Source organism: Panthera tigris, chromosome B1, assembly GCF_018350195.1.
Source record: "Panthera tigris isolate Pti1 chromosome B1, P.tigris_Pti1_mat1.1, whole genome shotgun sequence".
NCBI classification, from domain to species: domain Eukaryota; kingdom Metazoa; phylum Chordata; class Mammalia; order Carnivora; family Felidae; genus Panthera; species Panthera tigris.
The window spans coordinates 74,403,559-74,426,417 of NC_056663.1; the positions used below are offsets into that span (position 1 = coordinate 74,403,559).

The 22,859-nt window shown below is 41.9% G+C and overlaps 1 protein-coding gene across 1 annotated transcript in view; it reads left to right on the forward strand.

The window, feature by feature from the left end:
• The window catches only part of TIGD4 (tigger transposable element derived 4), a 30,983-nt gene extending 28,820 nt beyond the window's left edge, over positions 1-2,163 (forward strand). Inside the window, exon 5 of the mRNA XM_042983762.1 lies at positions 1,660-2,163. Coding sequence (XP_042839696.1) covers positions 1,660-1,793 — 134 coding nt within the window. The 3' untranslated portion in view covers positions 1,794-2,163. The remainder of the gene's footprint in view (positions 1-1,659) is intronic.
• The last annotated feature ends 20,696 nt before the right edge of the window (positions 2,164-22,859 follow it).

The window sequence follows — 22,859 nt, forward strand, 5'->3', positions numbered from 1 at the left end:
ATTTGTTAACAAAATTGGAATGACATTTTTTTTTTTTTTTTTTTTTTTTTTTTTGAGAGAGAGAGAGAGAGAAAATACCAAGTTGGGCTTTAAGCTGACAGCATGGGCTTGAACTCGTGAACTGTGAGATCATGACCTGAGCTGAAACTGAGAGTCTAACCAACTGAGCCACACAGGCACCCCCCTCAAAGACCCTATTTCAAAATAAATCCACATTCTACAATTTTTCATTGAACACAAGTTTGGGGGGGACATTATTTAACCCACTACAATGTGTGGCCCATTGCAAAAAATGGACAAAGGGGGCGGTTATCCATTTATAAGATGGAAAAGTTATTTATTATTAACTTGTTTTTCTTACTACAGTTAACTATGTAATGATTGTTGGCAATCAAAAGCAAATTTGACCTTTACCTTATCCTCAAGGACTGTGGCTCCCACGTGCTATACCATGGAACAGCACATGTCCAGGGGATTTTCACAGCAAGGCATCTTTCCCCATACACTCTGCAGGCTCTAAGGTGAGGCCCCCAGGGCCAGCCTCAGTTAAGAGTCACTGACTAGGAGCTTCTTTTAGGCACATGTATTCACGGTTCATGATCTCACGATTCGTGAGTTCAAGCCCCATGTCAGGCTCTGTGCTGACAGCTCAGAGCCTGGAGCCTGCTTCAGGTTCTGTGTCTCCCTCTCTCTCTCTGCCCCTCCCTGCTCGCTCTCTGTCTCTCTCTCAACAATAAATAAAAACATTTATAAAAAAGTATTTAAAAAAAAAGAGAAATAGGGTCTTTGCAGGGGTGCCTGGGTGGCTCAGTTGGTTGTGTCCAATTTCAGCTCAGGTCATGATCTCATAGTTCATGAGTTTGAGCCCCTCATTGGGCTTTGTGCTGACAACTCAGAGCCTAGAGCCTAATTCAGATTCTGTTTCAGCCTCTTTCTCTTCTCCTCCCCCATTCACACTCCGTCTCTCTCTCTCTCTCTCTCTCTCTCTCTCAAAAATAAATAAACATAAAAAAAAAAAGAGGGTCTTTGCAGACATAATTATATGTAATTTGTTAAGGATCTTGAGATGAAATCCTCCTGGATTTAGGGCAGCCCTAAATCCAATGATTAGTCGTCTTTTTTTTTTAATTTTTTTTAACGTTTATTTATTTTTGAGACAGAGAGAGACAGAGCATGAATGGGGGAGGGTCAGAGAGAGGGAGACACAGAATCTGAAACAGGCTCCAGACTCTGAGCTGTCAGCACAGAGCCTGACGTGGGGCTTGAACTCACGGACCGCGAGATCATGACCTGAGCCGAAGTCGGCCGCTTAGCCGACTGAGCCACCCAGGCGCCCCTGATTAGTCTTCTTATAAAAAGAAGAAGGGACACAAAGAGACACAGAGCAAAGGAGGCCATGTGAAGAGAGGCAGAGATTGGAGTTAATGCAGCCACAAGGCAAGGAATGCCAGGAATGGCCAGAAGCTGGAAGAAACAAAAGCATCCTCCCTTAGAGCCTTCAGAGGATGCAGGGCCCTGCCAGCCTTTGATTTTGGATTTCCAGCCTCCAGGACTGTGAGAGAATAAAGTTTTGTTGTTTTAAGTCACAGAGTGCTGACAGAGCTGGGAAAGTAATGCAAACATCTTTTCCTTTTTATGACTCTCTTCTCTTTCTTCCAGAGCCTGCAGCAGCAAGGCTACTATGTTCCACTGGAGCTTCTGTGTGGAACCTCTTTCTGGACCACGTGACACATCTTCACAAACTCCTCGCTGGCTCTCAGGCTTCATGTGTCGGTCATCATTCACCATCTTGACTTCTAACCCTGTGCCATTTCTCCTGCATTTGCTTCTGTTTGCTTCCTTGTGCCCTGAGTGTGTTTGTGCAGGCAGCTGGGTGCTTTGTCTGCTGCCCTTTTCCCCCACATAAGGCCCAAGGAGGCTCAGAACCAACCCAGTGGATTTACTTCTGGAAGAATCAGTTATGTCCAGGTCTTTTCTAAGACAGTCCTGTTCTTACTATTTATCTTCTTGCCTCAGCATTCAGGCATTTGCCACCAGTATTTATAATTATTGGCCCATTTCAGAGTCTCTCTCTCTCTCTTTTTAACCAAAACAATGTCTCCGTATTTGGTGACCCTCCCTGGCCCCTGTATGTCTGCTCTGGGACTATAATAATCCCCTACTAAATTCTAGGCTAAAAGCAGACCCTCACTGCTCTCTTTAAGACAGCCAACATCATACCTTAATCAGCCAAGAAAGTACACGAATATTTACCGAGCACCAGGTTAAGGGCCCAGAACTGCATTGGAGGGTTTCATGAGTACATATCACCAGGTATCCACCAACAGAAAGGAGGGAAATCCCTTAGTCTTCCTTTCCAGCCCTCTGGCTCTCCCCAAATGCTGGCCCTCTAAATTCCTCAGGGCACCCTCACACTGCAGACAAGATCTGTTTCCCTGCTCAGATACTTGGAGTTTCTCCAGCTAATGTAGAAACAGAGGAGAAAATAATTCCCTGCCTTTCCTGCACCCTATTTTTGTCTTTTGGGTAATAATCAGAGGGAAATGAAACCAGCTATGCAGCAGACATACCTTAAAGCCCCCTGTCCTGGGTTGTCCTCTCTGGCCCCTCGCCCAGCCTCTGCTTGTTCCCAAAGGCAGCCTGCTGAGGCTGAGCAAAGCTACCTCTGGTGCAGGGGCTCCCTGGAGTTTCCAGGCTACAGGGAGTTCTGGAGGGCTTGCAGGAGAGGGGCGCAGGCAGCAGGGGTGATGGGGATTCTCAGGGAGCTCGGGCAGTAGCCATTGCCAACTTGTATAGAACAATTTATCATTTTAACAACTAATATGGCCACACTGATGGGTGTCCAAGGATATGAGCCCTGCCTTACGGTGCCACCAATACTGAACAATTTAACTCTTTGAGATCTAAATTCTTCATGCATCAAAGGAAGCATATTTGTCCTGCCTACCTAAAGCATTATTATGGGTCATAGTCTGTAATGAATACTCACTGCTGAATTGCAGAATTTAGATGACTTAAAAAATTTTTTTTAGGTTTATTTTTGAGAGAGAGAGAGAGCACAAGCCAGGGAGGGGCAGAGAGAGAGGGAGACACAGAATCTGAAGCAGGCTCCAGGCTCTGAGTTGCAGCCCGATGCGGGGCTCGAACCAACGGACCTCAAGATCATGACTGGACTCTTAACTGACTGAGCCACCCAGGCGCCCTAGATGACTTTTTTTGTTGTTGTTAATGTTTAGTTATTTATTTTGAGAGAGAGAGAGAGACAGAGAGAGGCAGAAAGAAAGGAGAGAATCCCAAGCAAGCTTCGCGCTGTCAGCCCAGGGCCCTATGAATCAAACCGCGAGATCATGACCTGAGTCAAAATCAAGAGTTGGACACTTAAACCAACTGAGCCACCCAGGTGCCCCATAATTCAGATGAGTTTTACATAAATGTTACCTTTATATTCACCAGGACTACCTGTATGACCTTGAGCAAATTATTTAATTTTTCTGTACTTGTTTTCTCATCTGTAAAACAAGAGGTAAAAATAGCCCCTAACTCATAGGTTCGTTGTGAAGATTACATGAGTTGATACACATAGGATGACTGGCACCATAATAATAATTAGGTGGCACTGAGCTGCCAGCTACTGAAGTCCCAGAAGTTGAAGGAGAGGTGTGGGTTCCGGTTATAAAATGAAAGCCCCGAAGAAGACCAGAAAGGGAGATTGTACTTTTGTTCTGTTTAGTTTGGTGGATATTTGTATTACTAGATGCTGATAGCTACTAAAATGAACAGAAAAGGCAGAGAGGATTATTTTTCAGCCCTCACAAGCCTTCTAAAAAGTTGTCTCTAACTTCCTGAGTCATCAAATACCATGCACTGTCTTTTCTTGACAACCTTGTTATTTTTTCCACTATTCCCTTAGGGGATGTTGGGCAAATCATGTCACTTTCCAGAGCCTCACTTGCAATTCTGTCAAACAAGGACAAACAAGTGAGAATCAAGCAAAATAAGGTATATGGGAGTCCTTTGAAAATGAGAAACATTGTATGAATGTTATGGAGGAAGACATTTTATGATTTATTAAATACACAAGCACAAACATCTCTTTAAGGTTGGAAATACTCCCATAGGAGGCATTAAAGCCTCGAGAGAGACAAGACCTATGGAGATAGTCAAAAGGATGAAGACTATGTATCGTGAAGGCAGGTAGACCAGAAGGCTGGAGAGTGACTTAACAACAGTGCTTACCTACAGAAAAGGTTAGACAGGATTATGGTCAACTCTTTCCATCTTCACTGATGACAGAATACAAGAAAATGGGCATCAACAAGAGGGATTTAGATTAGCCATAAAGACTTTTTCTGCTGGTGAGGATTTTCAAAGATTGAATGCCTGGCTCGATCTGCTTGGGGTTTCTTCCCCGAAGGTCCATAGATTTGGTAGGCAGTAAGGACATGAGAATCAGCACTCAGGGGGCAGATCAGAGGTTTTCTAGGACTGAGGAGCTCCGCGTGGGAAAGGAAAGGGAACCAACCTCCCATTCCCAAAAAGATCCCCTATGTTCCCAAACTGCCATGTCCACGTCCACACTTTTCTTGAACAAACTTAAATTTTGAGCTTTTGTCAATTTACTGATTCATGGCCATCCTCTATCTAAATTAGCATTCTTGCTTATTAAAGGATTGTTGCATTTACAGGTTAGGGGCACAGACATGGAAGTGGAAAATTCTATGTTCCCATCCTGATTTTGCCCCCTTCCAGTTGTGTTGCCCTGGTTAATTAGTTGATTGCTTTACATTGATTTCCTTATCTGTAAAATGGAGATAATAAAGGTTCTTACCTTAAGGGGACTGTCAGCATACTTGGCACAGAGCAAATGCCCCAAAGTGGTGGCCAATATTATGCTAAAGCGACCTTGACATAGTTTCAAAGAGGTGCCTCTTAGATCTTGCACTTGGAGATTTGTTTGTTCTATTAGCTCAGCGTTTTAGACTCACCCACTTTCTAGTCTGCAGTGTCTTCTTTTTTATCTAAAAAAAAAATGTATTCTCACTAGAAAATACATCTCTTTCCCTGTTTACTCTAGTTGCAATTCTCTGAACTTTCTCAAACTCCATTACATCCGCCTTGAAGGGAAGTGACCTGGAATTGTCCAAGCGATGTCCTCCCCAAAGGCAGAAGGATGGATTGAATAATTTATTAAGGTACCTTCTGGCAAAATGAATCTATGCAGTGATGCTTAGGTTAAGGAATTTTTGTTTGCAGCCCGCCTCATCGGTTAGCAGAGATCTCATTGTAACACTAGAGGTCACTGTTAAAGCAATATTTCAAAAGCATAAGCCTTACATCAGCAATAAAATTGAGAAAAAATCCTTCAGAACACGGCAAGGGAAAAGATATTATACGGATAGTTTGAGGGCAGCAGCTGGGATTTTGTCAAGTTCTTAAATTGAAATCTGCTTCTAATCTCTTCTTGTTTCTCACCCCTAGAAAACAATTCTGCTTTCCCCGTGGTAGTAAGACCTCTACCTGGGAAGACCTAGGACTGAGAAATCTGCTCTGCCTGGCCTGCTGACTTCGAAATCAACCTCTCCTGCCCAGACACATGAGCCAAGACTACTTCTGTATTTCTGAGCATCTTCAACTCCCTTCCATTTATCAATCTTCCCTGTCTGCACCTGCCACTCAAAGCCTGCTAAATGGGAATTGGAGAATCTGCTTCCCAGACCCTTCACCTCCTCCAATTTCACATCCAAATAGACTCCCTTCTTAACTTCCCCACTGGTAATTAAGACCAGATTCAACCTGCAAATTAAGGCCCTCCATTCACCAAGTCCTGTTGATTTTACATCCTACCTGCCTTCTGTGCAATTGGAATAATAGCCGTACTCCCTTCCCTGTGTTGTGGAGATCAGATAAGGCTACCTTTAGGCAGCAGCCAGAAGAGGCCACCCCTGTGCCAGAATCACGCCTCTCCCAGCAGCCATCCAGGGGGATCCCAGAACATGTGTAGCTCCTGTCAAGATCCCTCAGTCCCTCCCAATCTGCCATGTGAACATCAGGGCTGACCTCACCATGTCCCCTATCCTCACTGATGTCCCTCCCCATGAGACCCTCAGGTGACCTCTCATCCCTGGGAGTCTAATGCCCACCCTATTTCCTGACCTCATCTGGCATTCCTCCCTATCTCCGGCCCTCTGGAACTTGGGTCAGTCATCGGCAGAATCTTCCTTTCACTCTATCTCCTCGGAGTATTCCTTTCACCTCCCTAACTGAAACTTGGCTCTGTCCCCTAGGGACACTGCTTCCCCTGCAGCCTCTGCAGTGGTGGTTGGATCTCTTCCATGGGGCTGGAGGTGGGATGGAGCTCTTTTTGCTCCTTGTTGCTACCTCTAGACCAGGCTCCAGTCATTGTTACCACATTTTGATTATTTTGATATCTGTCTCACCTTCACTTTCCCCAGAATCATCCCGTCTTGAGTCTTGCCATCTCAAAGGACACACAGATCAGCTTTCCAACACGCTGATTTCTCCTCCAATAACCCTCTCCTCCACCTACCGGGCCTCCATTGCTCACCCCCACGACCTTACCTTAGACAAGCACTGGCCAAAGGAACTTCGGGAGCTCATGATGGAAATGTTTAATCTACTCTGTCCGGTTGGCATACCCTTAGTCACAAGTGGTTTTGGTTGCTAAACACCTGAAATGTGATTAGTGCAACAGAAGGAAACAGGTTATAAATTTTATTTAATGGTTAACTAATTTAAATGTGAAGCATCTATCTATGCTTGTATTCTCCTTGTGCTGTCCTGCTTCTATAGCTGAACTTAGCTCTATACTAAGATCAACTCACTTCCAGCGTCTTAGAGCCCGCCCCTCTCACTACTAAATTCTCCCCCCTTTCTTCATCAGTTTCTTGGTCTCCACAAGGTCATTTCCATCAGCCTACACATACGCTGTTGTCTCTCCCGTCTTAAGAAAAACCTCCCTTGACCCCAGCTCCCCATCTTGCACTGCTGTATTCCCCTCATTCTCTAGAGCAAAACTCCCAGAGAGAATGGTCTACACTCACAGAATCAACTTCTCTCCTCCTATTATTGCTTGAATCTCCACTCAGAAACTGCTCTTGACATAGTACTCATGACCCCGTATTGATAAATCCAGTAATTATTTCCCAACCCTCATCTAACTTGATCTATCAGCAGCATTGTACGGATTCTTGACTCTCTTCTCCTTGGAACACTTTCTTCACTTGGCTTTCAGGACAGCACGCTTGCCTGGTCTTTCTCCCGCCTTTCCGGCTGCTCCATCTTTCTGTCCTGTAATAGCTTCTTCTTCTTCAATTCTACAACCTCTGAATGTCAGCAGGCCCAGTGGTTAGCCCTGGGACCCTTTCATTTTTCTACCTATTCGTTCCTTAGCCGATCTCATCCAGTCTCATGGCTTTAAACATCACCTACATGATGATCATTCCTGCATTTTTATATCTCCAATGCAGCCCACTCCTCTGAAGTCCAGCCCAAATTATCCAGCTGCCAACTTGACATCTCTAATCTAACAGGTCCCAAACTGAACTCCCAATGTCTACCTCCCTGCAAAAATAGCTTGCTCCTCCTACAGTCTTCTCCATGTCAGTTAAGGCCAATTCCATTTTTTTCCAGCTGCTCAGCCAAAACCATTAGAAATACCCTTGGTGTCTCTCTATCGATCGTGTACACACACACACACACACACACACACACACATACACACACACACTATATCTGATCCATTAGCAAATTTTATAGACTTTGTGTATCTTCATCTGTAATCGGAAACTGATCACTTCTCATCACCTGCATTGCAACCACTGTGTTTGGAGCCACCATCGTCTCTCTCCTGGATTACAGCACTAGTGGTTTCTCTGATCCTGCCCTTGTTTCTGCAATCTAGTCTCAAAAATCAGAAAAAATTCAAGTTACATCATGTCACTCTTCTGCTCAGCATGTTCCAGTGACAGTCACTCGGAGTAAAAACCAAAGTTCTTATCATGGCTTTCAAGGTTCTATGAGACTGGGACCCTATTATTGCTTTTACCACTTTCGTAATTTCTCTTCCCCTCCTTCACCTGAGACTGGCCAAACCAACCTTCCCACTGCTACTGGAATTTATCACGTATGCTCCTGCCTCCGGGACTTTGCACCTGCTATTCTCTCTGCATGGAAGACTCTTCCCTAGATACCTTTGTGGCTAGGTCCCTCATTCCTTTAGGTCTATTCAAATCTCACCTTTTATTGAGGTCTTTATGGACTCTGCTATCTAAGATTTTTACACCCCTCCTCAACACTGCATTTTCCCTTTTCCTGCATTATTTTTTCCCTTTAGCTCTTAGCACTATCCAACTAACTAAATTTTTTAATTTAGCTTTTTTATTGTCTGTCTCCCCAAGTAGAATATAAGCTCTATGAGGGCAAAGATTTTTGTTGGTTTTATTCACTGCTATCTCTGGATCTGTGTCTGTGATATAGCAGAAACTCAGCTATTTATTGAACGAATTAATAAAATAATTCCCATCGCATCCTTAGAACAGTGCCTAGCATATAGTAATTGTTTTATGAATCTCAGTTGGTATTTTTTTATTTCTTTTACTATCATCTTCTCCATCACTACTCGATTAGGGCCTCCTTCCATCCCTGCAGCAGTTTGCAAGCCTCAGACTCTCACCCTCTCTGGCCTTGACTATCTCTCTGGTCTCAAAAGTTGTCTTCTAGCCGCTGGTCTTGCCTCGTGGAGACCTACCCACTGCTTCCATAGTTTGCTTCTAGAAAACAAATTTGATTCTTTCATTCCTCCTATGGTCTCTGAAATCTCAGTTCTCACTGTTTCCATGAAGCCTTGCTGTCCACTCCAACAAACACCGGGTCCCCTTCTCAACTCCAATGGCACTCACTGTTGATGCCAAGCAAATTCAACACTTGTCAGTATACTGAGCTATCATTTCAATTCAATCTGCTGGGCTATAATATAGTGCGCTGTTATTTAGTAGTTTCATGAGGATTCATTGTTTCTCCTCAATTCATTTCTACTCCCCAGAACAATCTAATACTGCTTTTGTATAGTGCTTTAGCAACAAAGAATTGGGCTAGAAAGAGTATTGTATGAGCCCCTATGTCTCCATCCACAGCATGGAAGGCTTAATAAAGAGTAGGTTCATCCTGTTACACGCTAGCTGAATTTTCAGTACTTACAGCCCACATAACAGACAGCACAGAGGCTTCAGGGCCAGACTAGTTCTGTCGCTTTATGACCCGAATGAGAGACTTGTTTATGGAGCCTATTGCTTCACTTGCACAAATAGAGAAAATACCTAAAACACATGGTTATGTGAGCATTAAAAGTACTCATAAGTAGGGGCACCTCGCTGGCTCAGTTGGTAAACCATTGAACTCTTGATCTCAGGGTTGTGAGTTCAAATCCCACGTTGGCGATAGAGATTACTTAAAAATAAAATCTTTTTTTTTTTAAAGTACTCATAAATAAAGCCCAAAGTACTCAACATGATTTGACGTTCTCCTCTCTTGCCACCATCCCTCATCTAAGATGGTTCTCAAGAGACATCCGGGAATTATTTTCTTCTGAACAAAATCAGGTAAAACAGGATTTCTCAACCCTGACATTATGTCGCTCTGAGCCCAACAGTTGTTGTGGGGATCTGTTTTGTGCATTGTAGCATCCCTGGCCCTGCCCCCTATCTACCACATGTCAGCAGCATGACCCTACCCTCCAGTCCTGAAAAACAAAGATGTCTCCCCTGGAGGACAAAGTCACATTGGTTAAGGACCACTGAAATGATGCTTATGAAGTCATTCTGTAGGACATGCAGTTTATACAAATGGCATACTATTTAACAGTTTATATACAAATCCTTTACAACTGAGAATGACCTACTTACAGCTTAGGTAATTAGACAAAACTTGGGGATCAGGTAAGGGAAACAGAATGGAGAAAGAGGTCTTTGCTTCTCCCTGAAGAAGGAGATTCCTTCTGACCTTTTGCCTAAACTGCCCCTCCCTCCTGTGGGGGGACCAATTAAGGCAGGGAATGGGAGGCTGGATCAAACATACCCAGTTCCTATATCCAGGAGGGTCCGAGCAGATAAAGTGCCTTAAAGATCTGAGATACTTTCCTCTCCCCATTTGAAGTCAAGATATTAAGAAAGTAGAAAGAGATCTTTTCTCCTATATGCAAAATGATACAAAAGTCTGCTATAGTATCTTGGTAAATGTTGGAAAACCCCTGACTTGATGAGTTATAATCAATATTTAAAATAATTCATAGAGTGCCTAATAAGATTCTTAAGGTGAGTATTTTGAAGAAAAAGGCAGCCTATATATAATATGATTGCTCTTACTTGGATTTAAAGAACATTTTCAATATTTCTGAATCCAGCTTAAAAATTTTATTAAGAAAAACTATTAATGTATAGTGAAGGTTTAACTATTCCTATGTATAGCTATGGTCATCCATTTTATGAAACAACAATTTTTCTCTTGCTTCCTTTTCCATTGCAGAGGATTATGGAATTTCAAAAACTGAAAAACGCTTCTGAATTTTTTAAGTTTTCAATCTTCTTGTGTCATGGGTCCTTTTGGCATTCTTGTAAAGCTTGTTGACCTCTTCTAGAATAATTTTTTTCGGGTTAATTAATTTTTTAATTTACATCCAAGTTAGTTAGCACATAGTGCAACAATGATTTCAGGAGTAGATTCCTTGATGTCCCTTACCCATTGAGCCCATCCCCACTCCCACTACCCCTCCAGCAACCCTCTGTTTGTTTTGTGTAGTTTTTTTTTTTTTTAATTTTTTAACGTTTACTTATTATCGAGAGGCAGAGAAGGAGCATGAGAGGAGCAGAGAGAGGGGGAGACACAGAATCTGAAGCAGTCTCCAGGATCCAGCTGTCAGCACAGGGCCCGACATGGGGCTTGAACTCATAAACTGAGAGATCATGACCTGAGCCGAAGTCAGACGCCTAACTGACTGAGCCACCCAGGCGCCCCGTTTGTTGCCTATATTTAAGAGTCTTTTATGTTTTGTCCCCTCCCTATTTTCTATTATTTTTGCTTCCCTTCCCTTACAGAATAATATTTTTAAATGCATAAAATAAAATGCCTAAGATTCCAGAAATGTCCATCATGTTGAGATAAAGTTATCAATATATATTATTGATATTTATCAATATATATTATTGATATATTATTGTTTATTTTTATGTTTTTCTTTCTGATAAAATACACATAACTTAAAACTTGCCATCTTAACCATTTTTATTTTTATTTTTTTTTAACATTTATTTATTTTTGAGACAGAGAGAGAACAGGGGAGAGTCAGAGAAAGAGGGAGACACAGAATCTGAAACAGGCTCCAGGCTCTGAGCTGTCAGCATAGAGCCCGACGCAGGGCTCGAACCCACTGACCGCGAGATCATGACCTGAGCCGAAGTCGGACGCTCAACCGACTGAGCCACCCAGGTGCCCCTTAACCATTTTTAAATATACTGGTTGAGTGACATTAAGTCCATTCGCTCTGTTATGCAACCATCACCACCATCCATCTCCAGAACTATTTTCATCTTGCAAAACAAACTCTGTACCCATTAACCAATAAGTCCCCATTCTTCCCAGTCCCCCAAGCCCCTGGCCACCACTATTCTACTTTCTGTCCATAGGAATTTGACTACTCTTAGTACCTCACACAAATGGAATCATGGATCATTTGCCCTTTTGTGACTGGCTTATGTTACTTTGCATAATGTCCTCAGTATTCATCCATGTTGTAGCCTGAGTCGGAATTTCCTTCCTTTTAATGCCTGAATAGTATTCCAGTTTGCTTAGCCATTCATTTGTTGATGAACATTTGGGTTTTTTCTACTTTTTGGCTATTGTGAATATCGCTGCTGTGAACGTGGGCATACAAATGTCTGTTTGAGTCCCTGTTTTTGATTCTTTTGGGCATACACCCAAAACTAGAGTTGCTGGATCATACAGCTATTCTATTCTTAATTTTGTGAGGACCCACCATACTGTTTTCCACAGTAGCTTCATATTTTACATTCCTACCAACAGTGCACAAAGGCGCCAATTTCTCCACATCCCCACCAACACTTGTTATTTTCTGATTTTTTAGCAGTAGCCATCGTAATGGGTATGAGGTAGAATTTTCAGTGTTTTTTTTAAAAACCAGTTTGTAATATGGTAATATATATATGCTCTTTATTAACATATTAATTTTAAAAACTCTAAGAAGTTCTAATCCTTATCATAATTTCAAAGTAACAGTGAGCCCGAGCAATATTTCAAGATATCTGCAACAATTGTCATATAATATGAAGATGCCCATGGTTTCTATTGGTAACAAAACCCAGCTAGTATACGGCAAATAATGCTGTAGCTTGTTGACGACATTCACAATGGGAGAAAATGCCCCTTTTTGGTTAAAGGTTACTGGAAACAAAATGCAATATTTTCTCCCATACAAGTTTATAGACCTCCGGATATTATCTTTGAACATCTTGGGGGGCGAGGACCCCATGTTAAGAATTACTGATCTAGTTTCTTTCTCATTTGATAAGTGAAGAGAGTGAGGCCTCCAGGGGTTAAGTGATTTGCCAAGAGTCGCAGTCACATAGCTGGTGACAGAGCTGGGACTAGAATTCAATTTCTCAGTTCCCAGTCCCATGTGTTCCTTATCCTAGACATCTCATGCAAAATGATCCCCACGTGAGTCCCCTCTCTGTGTACCACAGACTTTCGTGTATTCCTTTGCACACAGTAGCCTCAGTCAAAAGGATGAATGGTGTATATTATAAACAAGAGAAACCAAATGCATTATGTGATCAGCGCCCTTTGCTGAGAGTCTTAGTGTGAGGCTATTTTTTTCTAGCCAGTGGCAACAATGGGATAGACATTACTATTTAATTTGTATGAATTTAAGAAAAGGAGATTAAAACTTACAGGTGTTGTTTGCTTCCAACATAAGTATGTAACAAACATTTTTCCCCCCAGTGAATTAGTGAAAGGCTGATCTTTTAAAGTCATCTGACTAATATTTAGACATAGGTCTTAGAGATCAGTTTCAAGTTTCCAACTATTTTAAAAAATACTGTTATCGCGTAAGTTGGGTGTTGTAGAAAACATCTCAACAGCACATGTTACCACATCTGTTCTTACCTGTTTGGTTTCTTAAGAAAGGGCTTGCCCCAGCCTGAAAGCAAAAGAAACAGAAGTAAAGCCTCAAAGAAAAAGAACACAACGAACTCAACTTTTGCTTACGTTGCCCAGGTCATCTCCAGACCCTTGCTTACACCTGAAGGAATCTGCTTAATCTTGCTAGTAGTTTTACGTTTGTTCTTAAAACTTACGATGGCTTCTGATGAAAGCTAGATGACAATTCTTCTAAAGCATGTGTCTATTATTAGATGTATTTAGATTGGTTACATTAGTCACCTGTATGACATGAGCTCTGCTGCAATGGATGATTTAATGCCCATGTTCCTAGTCGGTAGTGGGCTGGTTAGTAGGACCAGCTTTCTGCATCTTTGGTTCTGAGAGAAGTGACAGAAACTTCCAAGCATCTGTTTGCTTCAGTTTTATCTGTCTGCCAACAGGACGCTTACCTATTCATTTGCCAAATAACTAGACTGGTATTTGTTCCTGGAAGGGAATCACCTCCATTGCTGATATGTCTGTGCACTTGGCGTGTCTAGCTTTCACCTGACGCAAAGGGCCAAATCTCTTAAGAAGTTTTACCTGTGTCAAGGCCAAGGGACTGTTGCTCTTTTTGTCTAAACAGATGGACCGTTCCCTAAGAAGATTTTAAACTCACTAGCAGAGAGAAACATCGGAATACTTTGGCCTAATCTTTATTTTGTTTTCTTGGCTTTGGGGAATGATATCAAAACCGTGTTAGACTTTCAGGCTTCTCGAGCTAGTTCCTGAGATACTTCCAGTGTTTGCTCTCTGACACACAGACCACATCTGACTCACAAATCTTATTTCTATGACACGGCATGTCCTATTTTTACTTTAAATATTTGACAATCTCAACGTGTTTAAAGATGAATAAATGCACACGTTTCCAAGGCCGGGAAGCAGCCTCTCAGGTTTCCCAGTACCACATGCGGTGCTATGCTTAAGAAACCTGCTGTTCTTAAAACATGTTTGACAAGAGAGTTCGGCCCTGTGGCATGTATCCAACTCTGGTTTTTAAAGTCCAGAACTATCATTTTATTCGATCTCCCAGACAATTATTTTCTTTCCCTTTTTATCTAAGCACCAGAATAGGCTAAAAGTGATGAAAAAGTGTGGCCCTGGATCCTCTAATCTGCCAGATCATCAATATTCTGAGCAAGGTAATGTAAATCGCCATTTACTTATTTATTTATAAGTTTCATGTGTGTGTGTGTGTGTGTGTGTGTGTGTGTGTATTTAATGTTTATTTATGTTTGAGAGAGAGAGAGGGAAAGAGAGAGAATCCCATGCAGGATCCTCACTGTCAGCTTGGAGCCCAAAGTGGGGCTCCAAACTCAGCGGAAGCAGGGGCTGGAGCTTGCCCCATCCGGAGCCCAACTCAGGAACTGTGAGATGATAACCTGAGCCAAAATCAGGTGCTTAACCGACTGAGCCACCCAGGCGCCCCTAAATCTCCCTTTAAATCCAGATTGCTACTGTGTGTTTCCAAAGTGAAAAATTATAATAATAAAATCAGTCAGTGGGTTATGGCTAAACCTTAAGAGATCAATTCTAACACTGAAGCCCACTGGGGAGCTTGGCGAGGGGTCTTAGTGGCATTTGAACCCTTGCATCTTTGAATTCCTGTTTCTGGTGAGAGTTGCTGAGCAAAGAAGAAGTAACACCGGTAGCAACTGAGCACCCCACGCCCCCACACACGTGTTTAGGAGAGCCCATGCAGGGAAAGGGACCATGGGGTCCAAACTCTGTTCATACGGAACAGAGCTTCTCTGTGCAACTGACATTACTGATTCCTTTCCACCCCTCAGGACAGCAGCATGCAGAACCAGGGGACAATGTGCTCTTGACGTTCTTGGGGTAAACGATCATTTTGACTATTTATTCATGCGTTGTCACTGAGGCAGCAAACACTTAGTGAGTTTCTACTCTTGTAGCACTATTCTAGGTGCTGGGATACAGGGATATGGGGTGAATAAGAAAATAGGTCCCCTCTCTACTGAGCTTATATTCTAGTTGGGAGAGAAACAAACTACAGGACAGGGTAAGTTCATATAGTGATAAATTACACTATGATAGGATACAGTGGGATCTATAAGGGATACCTGTTTGGTTTTGAAACCCAAAATGTAGGCTTTTAGCTCTGCCACATTGTCTGCCAGGCTAGGGCACTCTGGTTCATGGCTTTGCTCCTGTGGTTCCCTGTTCTGGAATGTTCTTTGTCCACATTTCCACAGTGCACAGTTAGGCTGTCCCTTACCACTACATACATATTAATATATTGTACACACGCACACACACACACACACACACACACACACAAAACATACCCCTGAACCATCTGAAAATCAGTTGCAGGCATTCTGATGCCCTACCCGCAAATACTTAAGCCTGTATCTCTTTCTTTTTAATTTTTTTAATGTTTATTTTTGAGAGAGACACAGAACCAGAGTGTGAATGGGAGGTGGGGCACAGAGAGAGGGAGACACAGAATCTGAAGAAGGCTCCAGGCTCTGTCAGCACAGAGCCCGACATGGGACTCAAACTCACAAATCCCGAAATCATGACCTGAGTGCCACTGCTCACCTGACTGAGCCACCCAGGTGTCCCATGCATGTGTCTCTTAAGAACAAGATGATTTTCCCACATAACCACAATAATGGAGATGAGATCTTGGAATCTGAACTTCTCTGGTGCAGTGTTACCCCCGCGCAATGTAACAAACCATGAAGCAGTTCTAAAGGGCCCTGGATGCACAGTCAGGGCCTCCGCAGTGTTGCCGCTGGGTGTCCATGAGTCAGAGAAGCAGAGATTTGTCGTGGAGGGATGTAAGTGTCAATGTCCCATGGGGGTCCACAAAGAACTCAGTGATTTCTGGGGTTGGAATTGCTCTGTTCTGTAGAGGTGCCTTTCCTTCCAGTGTGTGATGGGTGAAGATAATGAGTATTCATCTCCCCATTTCAACTGTTAAGGAGCATGGCCTGCAGGACCAGCTTCCTGGGCCCTGCAGTCCACAGGCTCCAAAGTTTAGAGGGGCCCAATGCTGGGCTTAATGCTCGGCTGTTGCCATCTTGAAATTCTTAAATATTTTGAGCAAGAGCCCTACATCTGCATACTTGGGCTTCATACCTGTTATGTAGCTGGTTCTAATCACAGGTCATAGGAATCCTAACAGTTCAGAAAATTATCAACTTCTATCTGCTTATAGAGAACCTTAACAACATGTGAAAGTTAGTAGAAACAGGAGATTTAGATCTACGCAGACTTCTTTGAATCTGATTTCTGTGGGGATTCTGTTTTCAGAGCAAGCTAAGTGAGGATGATATCATTTTTCAGTGTCTGGCAAGCATTCTTCGGGCTGCTTCAGACAAGGATGAGGATCTGAAGGCCTACCGCACTTACCCACCTCAAGGCAACACTGGTCTAAGGCTTGAACATGGCTTTACCCAGGCCAACTTCTGTATCCTTGGTCATACTAACAGGTATTGATCACTTCTGTTCCATCATTCACTGACAACTGATGTATGCTTTTCAACCGCTAATGATTCTGGATCCAATTACCAATTTAAAGGAATGACAGAGGCCAGAGGAATACTGGACTACCACGAATGCCATCAGCAAAATCCAGACTGGAAAACTCTCAGGATATACAACTGATTCTTTCATAAATAAATTGCAAGTCTCGAAAGAGAGAGAGAGAGAGAGAGAGAGAGAGAGAGATTGAGGGAGAGAGAGAGAAAGGGGCAATTTAAAGATTAAAAACAACAACAGCAACAGCAACAAGATTTAAAGAACACATTGACCAATCACAATATATGGATCTTATTTGGATGCTGATTTAAAAGAAAAACTGTAGGGGCCCCTGGGTGACTCAGTCGGTTAAGTGTCCGACTTCAGCTCAGGTCATGATCAGTTCGAGAGTTTGAGCCCTGTGTTGGCCTCTGTGCTGACAGCTCAGAACCTGGAGCTTGCTTTGGATTCTCTGTCTCCCTTTCTCTCTGCCCCATCCCCACTTGTGCTCGTTCTCTCTCTCTCTCTGAAAAATAAATAAAAGCATTAATTTTTTTTAATTTAAAAGAAAAACTATATGATTATGAAACAATTCAAAATTTGAATATTGACCATTTGCTCTACAGAATTTATTGTTAATTGTTTTACCTGTGGTCATTGTGTTATGGTTATGTTTTTAAAAAAACCTTGTCTTTTACACATGCACCCCAATGTTTATAGCAGCACTATCAACAGTAGCCAAAGTATGGAAAGAGCCCAAATGTCCATCGATGGATGAATGGATAAAGAACATGTAGCATATAGATACAATGGAGTATTACTCGGCAATCAAAAAGAATGAAATCTTGCCATTTGCAACTATGTGGATGGAACTGGAGGGTATTATGCTAAATGAAGTTAATCAGAGAAAGATAAATATCATATGACTTCACTCATATGAGGACTTTAAGAGACAAAACAGATGAACATAAGGGAAGGGAAACAAAAATAATATAAAAACAGGGAGGGGGACAAAACATAAGGGACTCATAAATATGGAGAACAAACAGAGGGTTACTGGAGGGGTTGTGGGAGGGGGGATGGGCTAAATGGGTAAGGGGCATTAGGAATCTACTCTTGATATCATTGTTGTACTATATGCTAACTAATTTGGATGTAAATTAAAAAAAATAAAATTAAAAAAAATCCTTGTCTTTTAGAGTTACATACAGAAATATTTTGGGATGGACTGATATGATGTTTGGAGGGCGGAATTGCCCTTGGCTTACCGGTTATTGGGGCTGGGTGACTGGGATATGAGGGCTTATTATACTATTTTGTTTATTTTTGTATGTATTCAAAATTCTTCATTATGAAAATTTTTTTTAAATGCTTATTGGTTAAAGTAGTATTGGATAATAACCTGAAGTACAAAATAAATGTCCACAAGTCAATAGTAATATAAATAAGTATATTTATATTGAGTGAATAAATAAATGGGGAAGAAGAGACAAATGGAAAAGAACTCCAGTAACGAATGTAGATACTTTCCCCTCAAGGAGAGTAACTCCTCACTCCCTGAGTGTGGCCTGGGCCTGGGTCTTGCTGAGAGTGCCATGGGAGGCGGGGAGACAAAGGGGAACTTTGCAGTGGAGAAACCTGACGAACACTACCTCAAGCAGGGTGATCAAGGCTCATCACATCAGCAGTCAGGCATATTGACACTATTGTCCTTCGTACAATGTAATGAGAATGGCTCTTGGCCTCTGTGGTCTTCCTCCTAAAAACACATTGACCCAGTCTAATCAGGCAAACCCAAACTGAGGGCCATTCCACAAAACACCTGACCAGTATTCCTCAAAACTCTCAAGGCCATCAAAAACAAGGAAAGTCTGAGAAACTGTCATGGCCCAGAGGAACCTAAGGAGACATGACAAATGTCATGTGGTATCCTGGTCAGGATCCTGGAACGGGATCCATACATTTTGCCAATGGATATTAGGCAAAAACTAAGACAATATAAATGACGTATGGACTTTAGGTTAATAATGACATATTAGTATTGATTCTTTAATTGTAACAAATGTACCATACTACTGTAAGATGTTAATGATAGGGGAAATGGGGTATCTGGGAACTCTTTGTGCTGTCTTTACAATAGATCTATAAATCTAAACTGTCCTAAAATAGAAAGTGTATTGTTGGTGTAAGTTGGTTATTAAGTAGCGTGTGGTAGTACGATGGACTGAACTTCTCACTATTTCTCATTTCTTTTATTTCTCTTTTCTTTTTTGAGCGAAAGAGCGAGTGAGCAGAGGAGGGGCAGAGAGAGAGGGAGACACAGAATCTGAAGCAGGCTTCAGGCTCTGAGCTGTCAGGACAGAGCCTGACCAGGGCTCAAACCCATTAACCCGAGATCATGACCTGAGCCGAACTTGGAAGCTTAACTGGCTGAGCCACTCATGTACCCTGAGAGAGAGAGAACCTTAAGCAGACTCCGCACGAACCGTGAAATCATGGCTGGGAGGTCATGACTGTGAGATCACGACTGTGAGATCATGACCTGAGCCAAAATCAAGAGTCAGAAGTTTAACTGACTGAGCCACCCAGGAGCCCCTAATTTCTCATCTCTACTTTTAATTTTCTTTTGCCCCCCACAAACCTGCATTCCTTAGCCAAACACTGTTTTAAGTATGTCTATGAGAGAAGACATTGAAAGTGACTAAAACGTGCTATCTCCTAGGCACCCTCTTGTCCTCCTGTTCCTCCAGGAGAGGCAGGTTGGTGCTCACTTCACACTTGGTACCAGATCCTACCTCAGGGCTGCAGATGCATTGGCATGCCTGCCTCTTCTGCAGGAATGGGGAGTGGGGGTGCCAAAGGAAGAAAGCTGTGATTAACACAATAATGTTTTCTAAGAATTCAGGTGAATTGGGCCTGTCCCCCCTCCCCCGTCTCAGCAGAAGCATCTCTCATTTACATCTTTATCATTACAGGGAGAAAACGCTTCTCTTGGAGAGCTCTCTTGAAAGACTTTGGTGGTAATTGTAATATGGGGAGGGAGAAATCTGGTGAGGTTACAAGATAAAGAATGAATCATACAGAGAAAATATTTTTCTTTATTTTTACTTAAACCAGGGAGGGAGAAATATTCTAAGCAGAGTATATTCACAGGCATTTCACTCACAAATGGGTCCACTCGCTTGGCTGCCAGCTTCTTGTTCAAACATCTAGGATGTATCTCATTTACTCTGCACTTGGTAAAGTTTGTCTAGCAAGAGAGCCTATGCCAGCAGTGTGGGACTTTCCTGTACTTAAATTATCTTTCTCTTACTTCCGGTGACAGCTGAGAAGATGCAGTTCAATACTCTGAGTCTTCCTATCACTCAGCAAGAATGCCCGGTGGGGCTTGGAAAACAACCTTACTGCTCGGATCACAGCCAGGTAGAGGGTGGTCTCCTGGGTGGAAACGTTCCTGCAGGGACAAGGTTTATCAAGCATCTACAAAGACAATTCTCTCTCTCTCTCTTTTTTTCTTTTCTTTTCTTTTTTTAAGAAAGGAAATGTAGGAGGCCTTGGATCAATTTTTCAATGTCTTTGGAAGCTTTAGGTGTTTGTTTTTCCTAAGTATATTCTTTGGAAAGCCTGGAGAGGAAAGAAAAGTGGTCCAATTGCACACAGATGGTAAACCCACAGCTCCCATCAACAGCAGCAAAGAAATAATCTTGACTCAAGCAGGCAAACTCTGAAATAGGAAATAAAGCCTTGTGAGAATGAGGAATGAAAGTCCCCGAGTCAGAATGATAGGCTGCTCCCGGGAGACCCACAAAATGGCACGGAGTCCTGTCCTTCCCCAAGAGAGGCATTTTAAAAATGGCAGCAAAGTAGATATTGAGCTGGGCAATCAATCAAGTCATTGGATACGTTGTTCAGATTTTCTGCAGTTTTCCTCACTGGACCATAAAGTCATGAAAGGACATTGCGAAGAACTACAAGAGAATATAAGTGAATATTCATCTTCTCTTGAGATAGGGAAATCCTTTCTAAATATGCCATTAAAATAGAACATAAGGAAAAAGATCAGTGAATATGATACAGTGTAAACTAAAAATGTCTGTATATATATTTTAAAACACTGTAAAAAAACATTAAAAGGCAAATGGAAACTTTGAATAATGTTTCCAACACACCTTGCAGACATGAGATTTAAAATCTTAATATATATGGCACAAAAACAGACACTCAGATCAATGGAACAGAATAGAGAACCCAGCAACAGACCCACACACATATGGCTAACTAATCTTTGACAAAGCAGGAAAGAATATCCAGCAGAATAAAGACAGTCTCGTCAGAAAGTGGTATTGGGAAAACTGGACAGCAACATGCAGAAAAATGAACCTGGACCACTTTCTTACACCATACACAAAAATAAACTCGAAATGGATGAAAGACCTGAATGTAAGACCATCAAAAAAACCATCAAAGAAAGCAGGCCAAAACCTCTTTGACCTTGGCCACAGCAACTTCTTACTCAACATGTCTCCAGAAGCAAGGGAAACAAAAGCAAAAATGAACTATTGGGACCTCATCAAAATAAAAAGCTTCTGCACAGCAGTGGACACAATCAGCAAAACTAAAAGGCAACCGACAGAATGGGAGAAGATATTTGCAAATGACATATCAGATAAAGGGTTAGTATCTAAAATCTATAAAGAACGTATCAAACTCAACACCCAAAAAACAAATAATCCAGTGAAGAAATGGGCAAAAGATATGAATAGACACTTCTCCAAGGAAGACATCCAGATGGCCAACCGACACATGAAAAAATGTCCAACATCACTCATCGTCAGGGAAATACAAATCAAAACCACAATGAGATACCACCTTACACCTGTGAGAATGGCTAACATTAACAACTCAGACAACAACAGATGATGGCAAGGATGCAGAGAGAGAGGATCTCTTTTGCACTGCTGGTGAGAATGCAAACTGGTGCAGCCACTCTGGAAAACAGTATGGAGGTTCCTCAAAAAATTGACAATAGAACTACCCTATGACCCAGCAATTGCACTACTAAGTATTTATCCAAGGTGTGCTGTTTCAAAGGGGCACATGCACCCCAATGTTGCATCACTATCAACAGTAGCCAAAGTATAGAAATGTCCATTGATGGATGAATGGATAAAGAAGATGTGGTGTGTATATATATATATATATATATATATATACACACACAATGGTGTATTACTCGGCAATCAAAAAGAATGAAATCTTGCCATTTGCAACTATGTGGATGGAACTAGAGGGTATTAGGCTAAGCGAAATTAGTCAGTCAGAGAAAGACAAATATCATATGACTTCACTCATATGAGGACTTTAAGACACAGAACAGATGAACACAGGGAAGGGAAGTGAAAATAATATAGAAACAGGGAAGGGGACAAAACATAAGAAACTCTTAAATATGAAGAACAAACAGAGGGTTGCTAGAGAGATTGTGTGAGGGGGGATGGGCTAAATGGGTAAGGGGCATTAAGGAATCTACTCCTGAAATCATTGTTGAAATCACTATATGCTAACTAACTTGGATGTAAATTAAGAAAAAATCTTACTGTATAAATAAAATAAAAGAGAAGGCCCTAATATAAAAAAGTATGTAAATAAACAAACTGGCTATTTATAAAAGAAAAATTCAAATGGCCAATAATTTTATGAAAAGAATTGTCTAGGAAACAAGTAAACAAGGAAATGCACATTAAAACAATCACGAGGAAACATTTCCACCAAATAAACCACAAAGAAAAAATAACTAGCATTGGTAGACATTCATAAAAAATAGTACTTTCTTTTTTTTTAATGTTTATTTATTTTTGAGAGACAGAGAGAGACAGATCATGAGCAGGGGAGGAACAGAGCGAGAGGGAGACACAGAATCGGAAGCAGGCTCCAGGCTCTGAGCTGTCAGCAGAGAGCCCAGTGCAGAGATGAAACTCACAAACTGTGAGATCGTGACCTGAGTTGAAGTCCGACGCTTAACCAACTGAGCCATCCAGGCTCCCCAAAAATAGTACTTTCATATATGCAGAATACAATTTGGTATGTTCCTAAAATTTGGCAATATGCATCAAAAGCCTTAAAAGTAAGTTTTT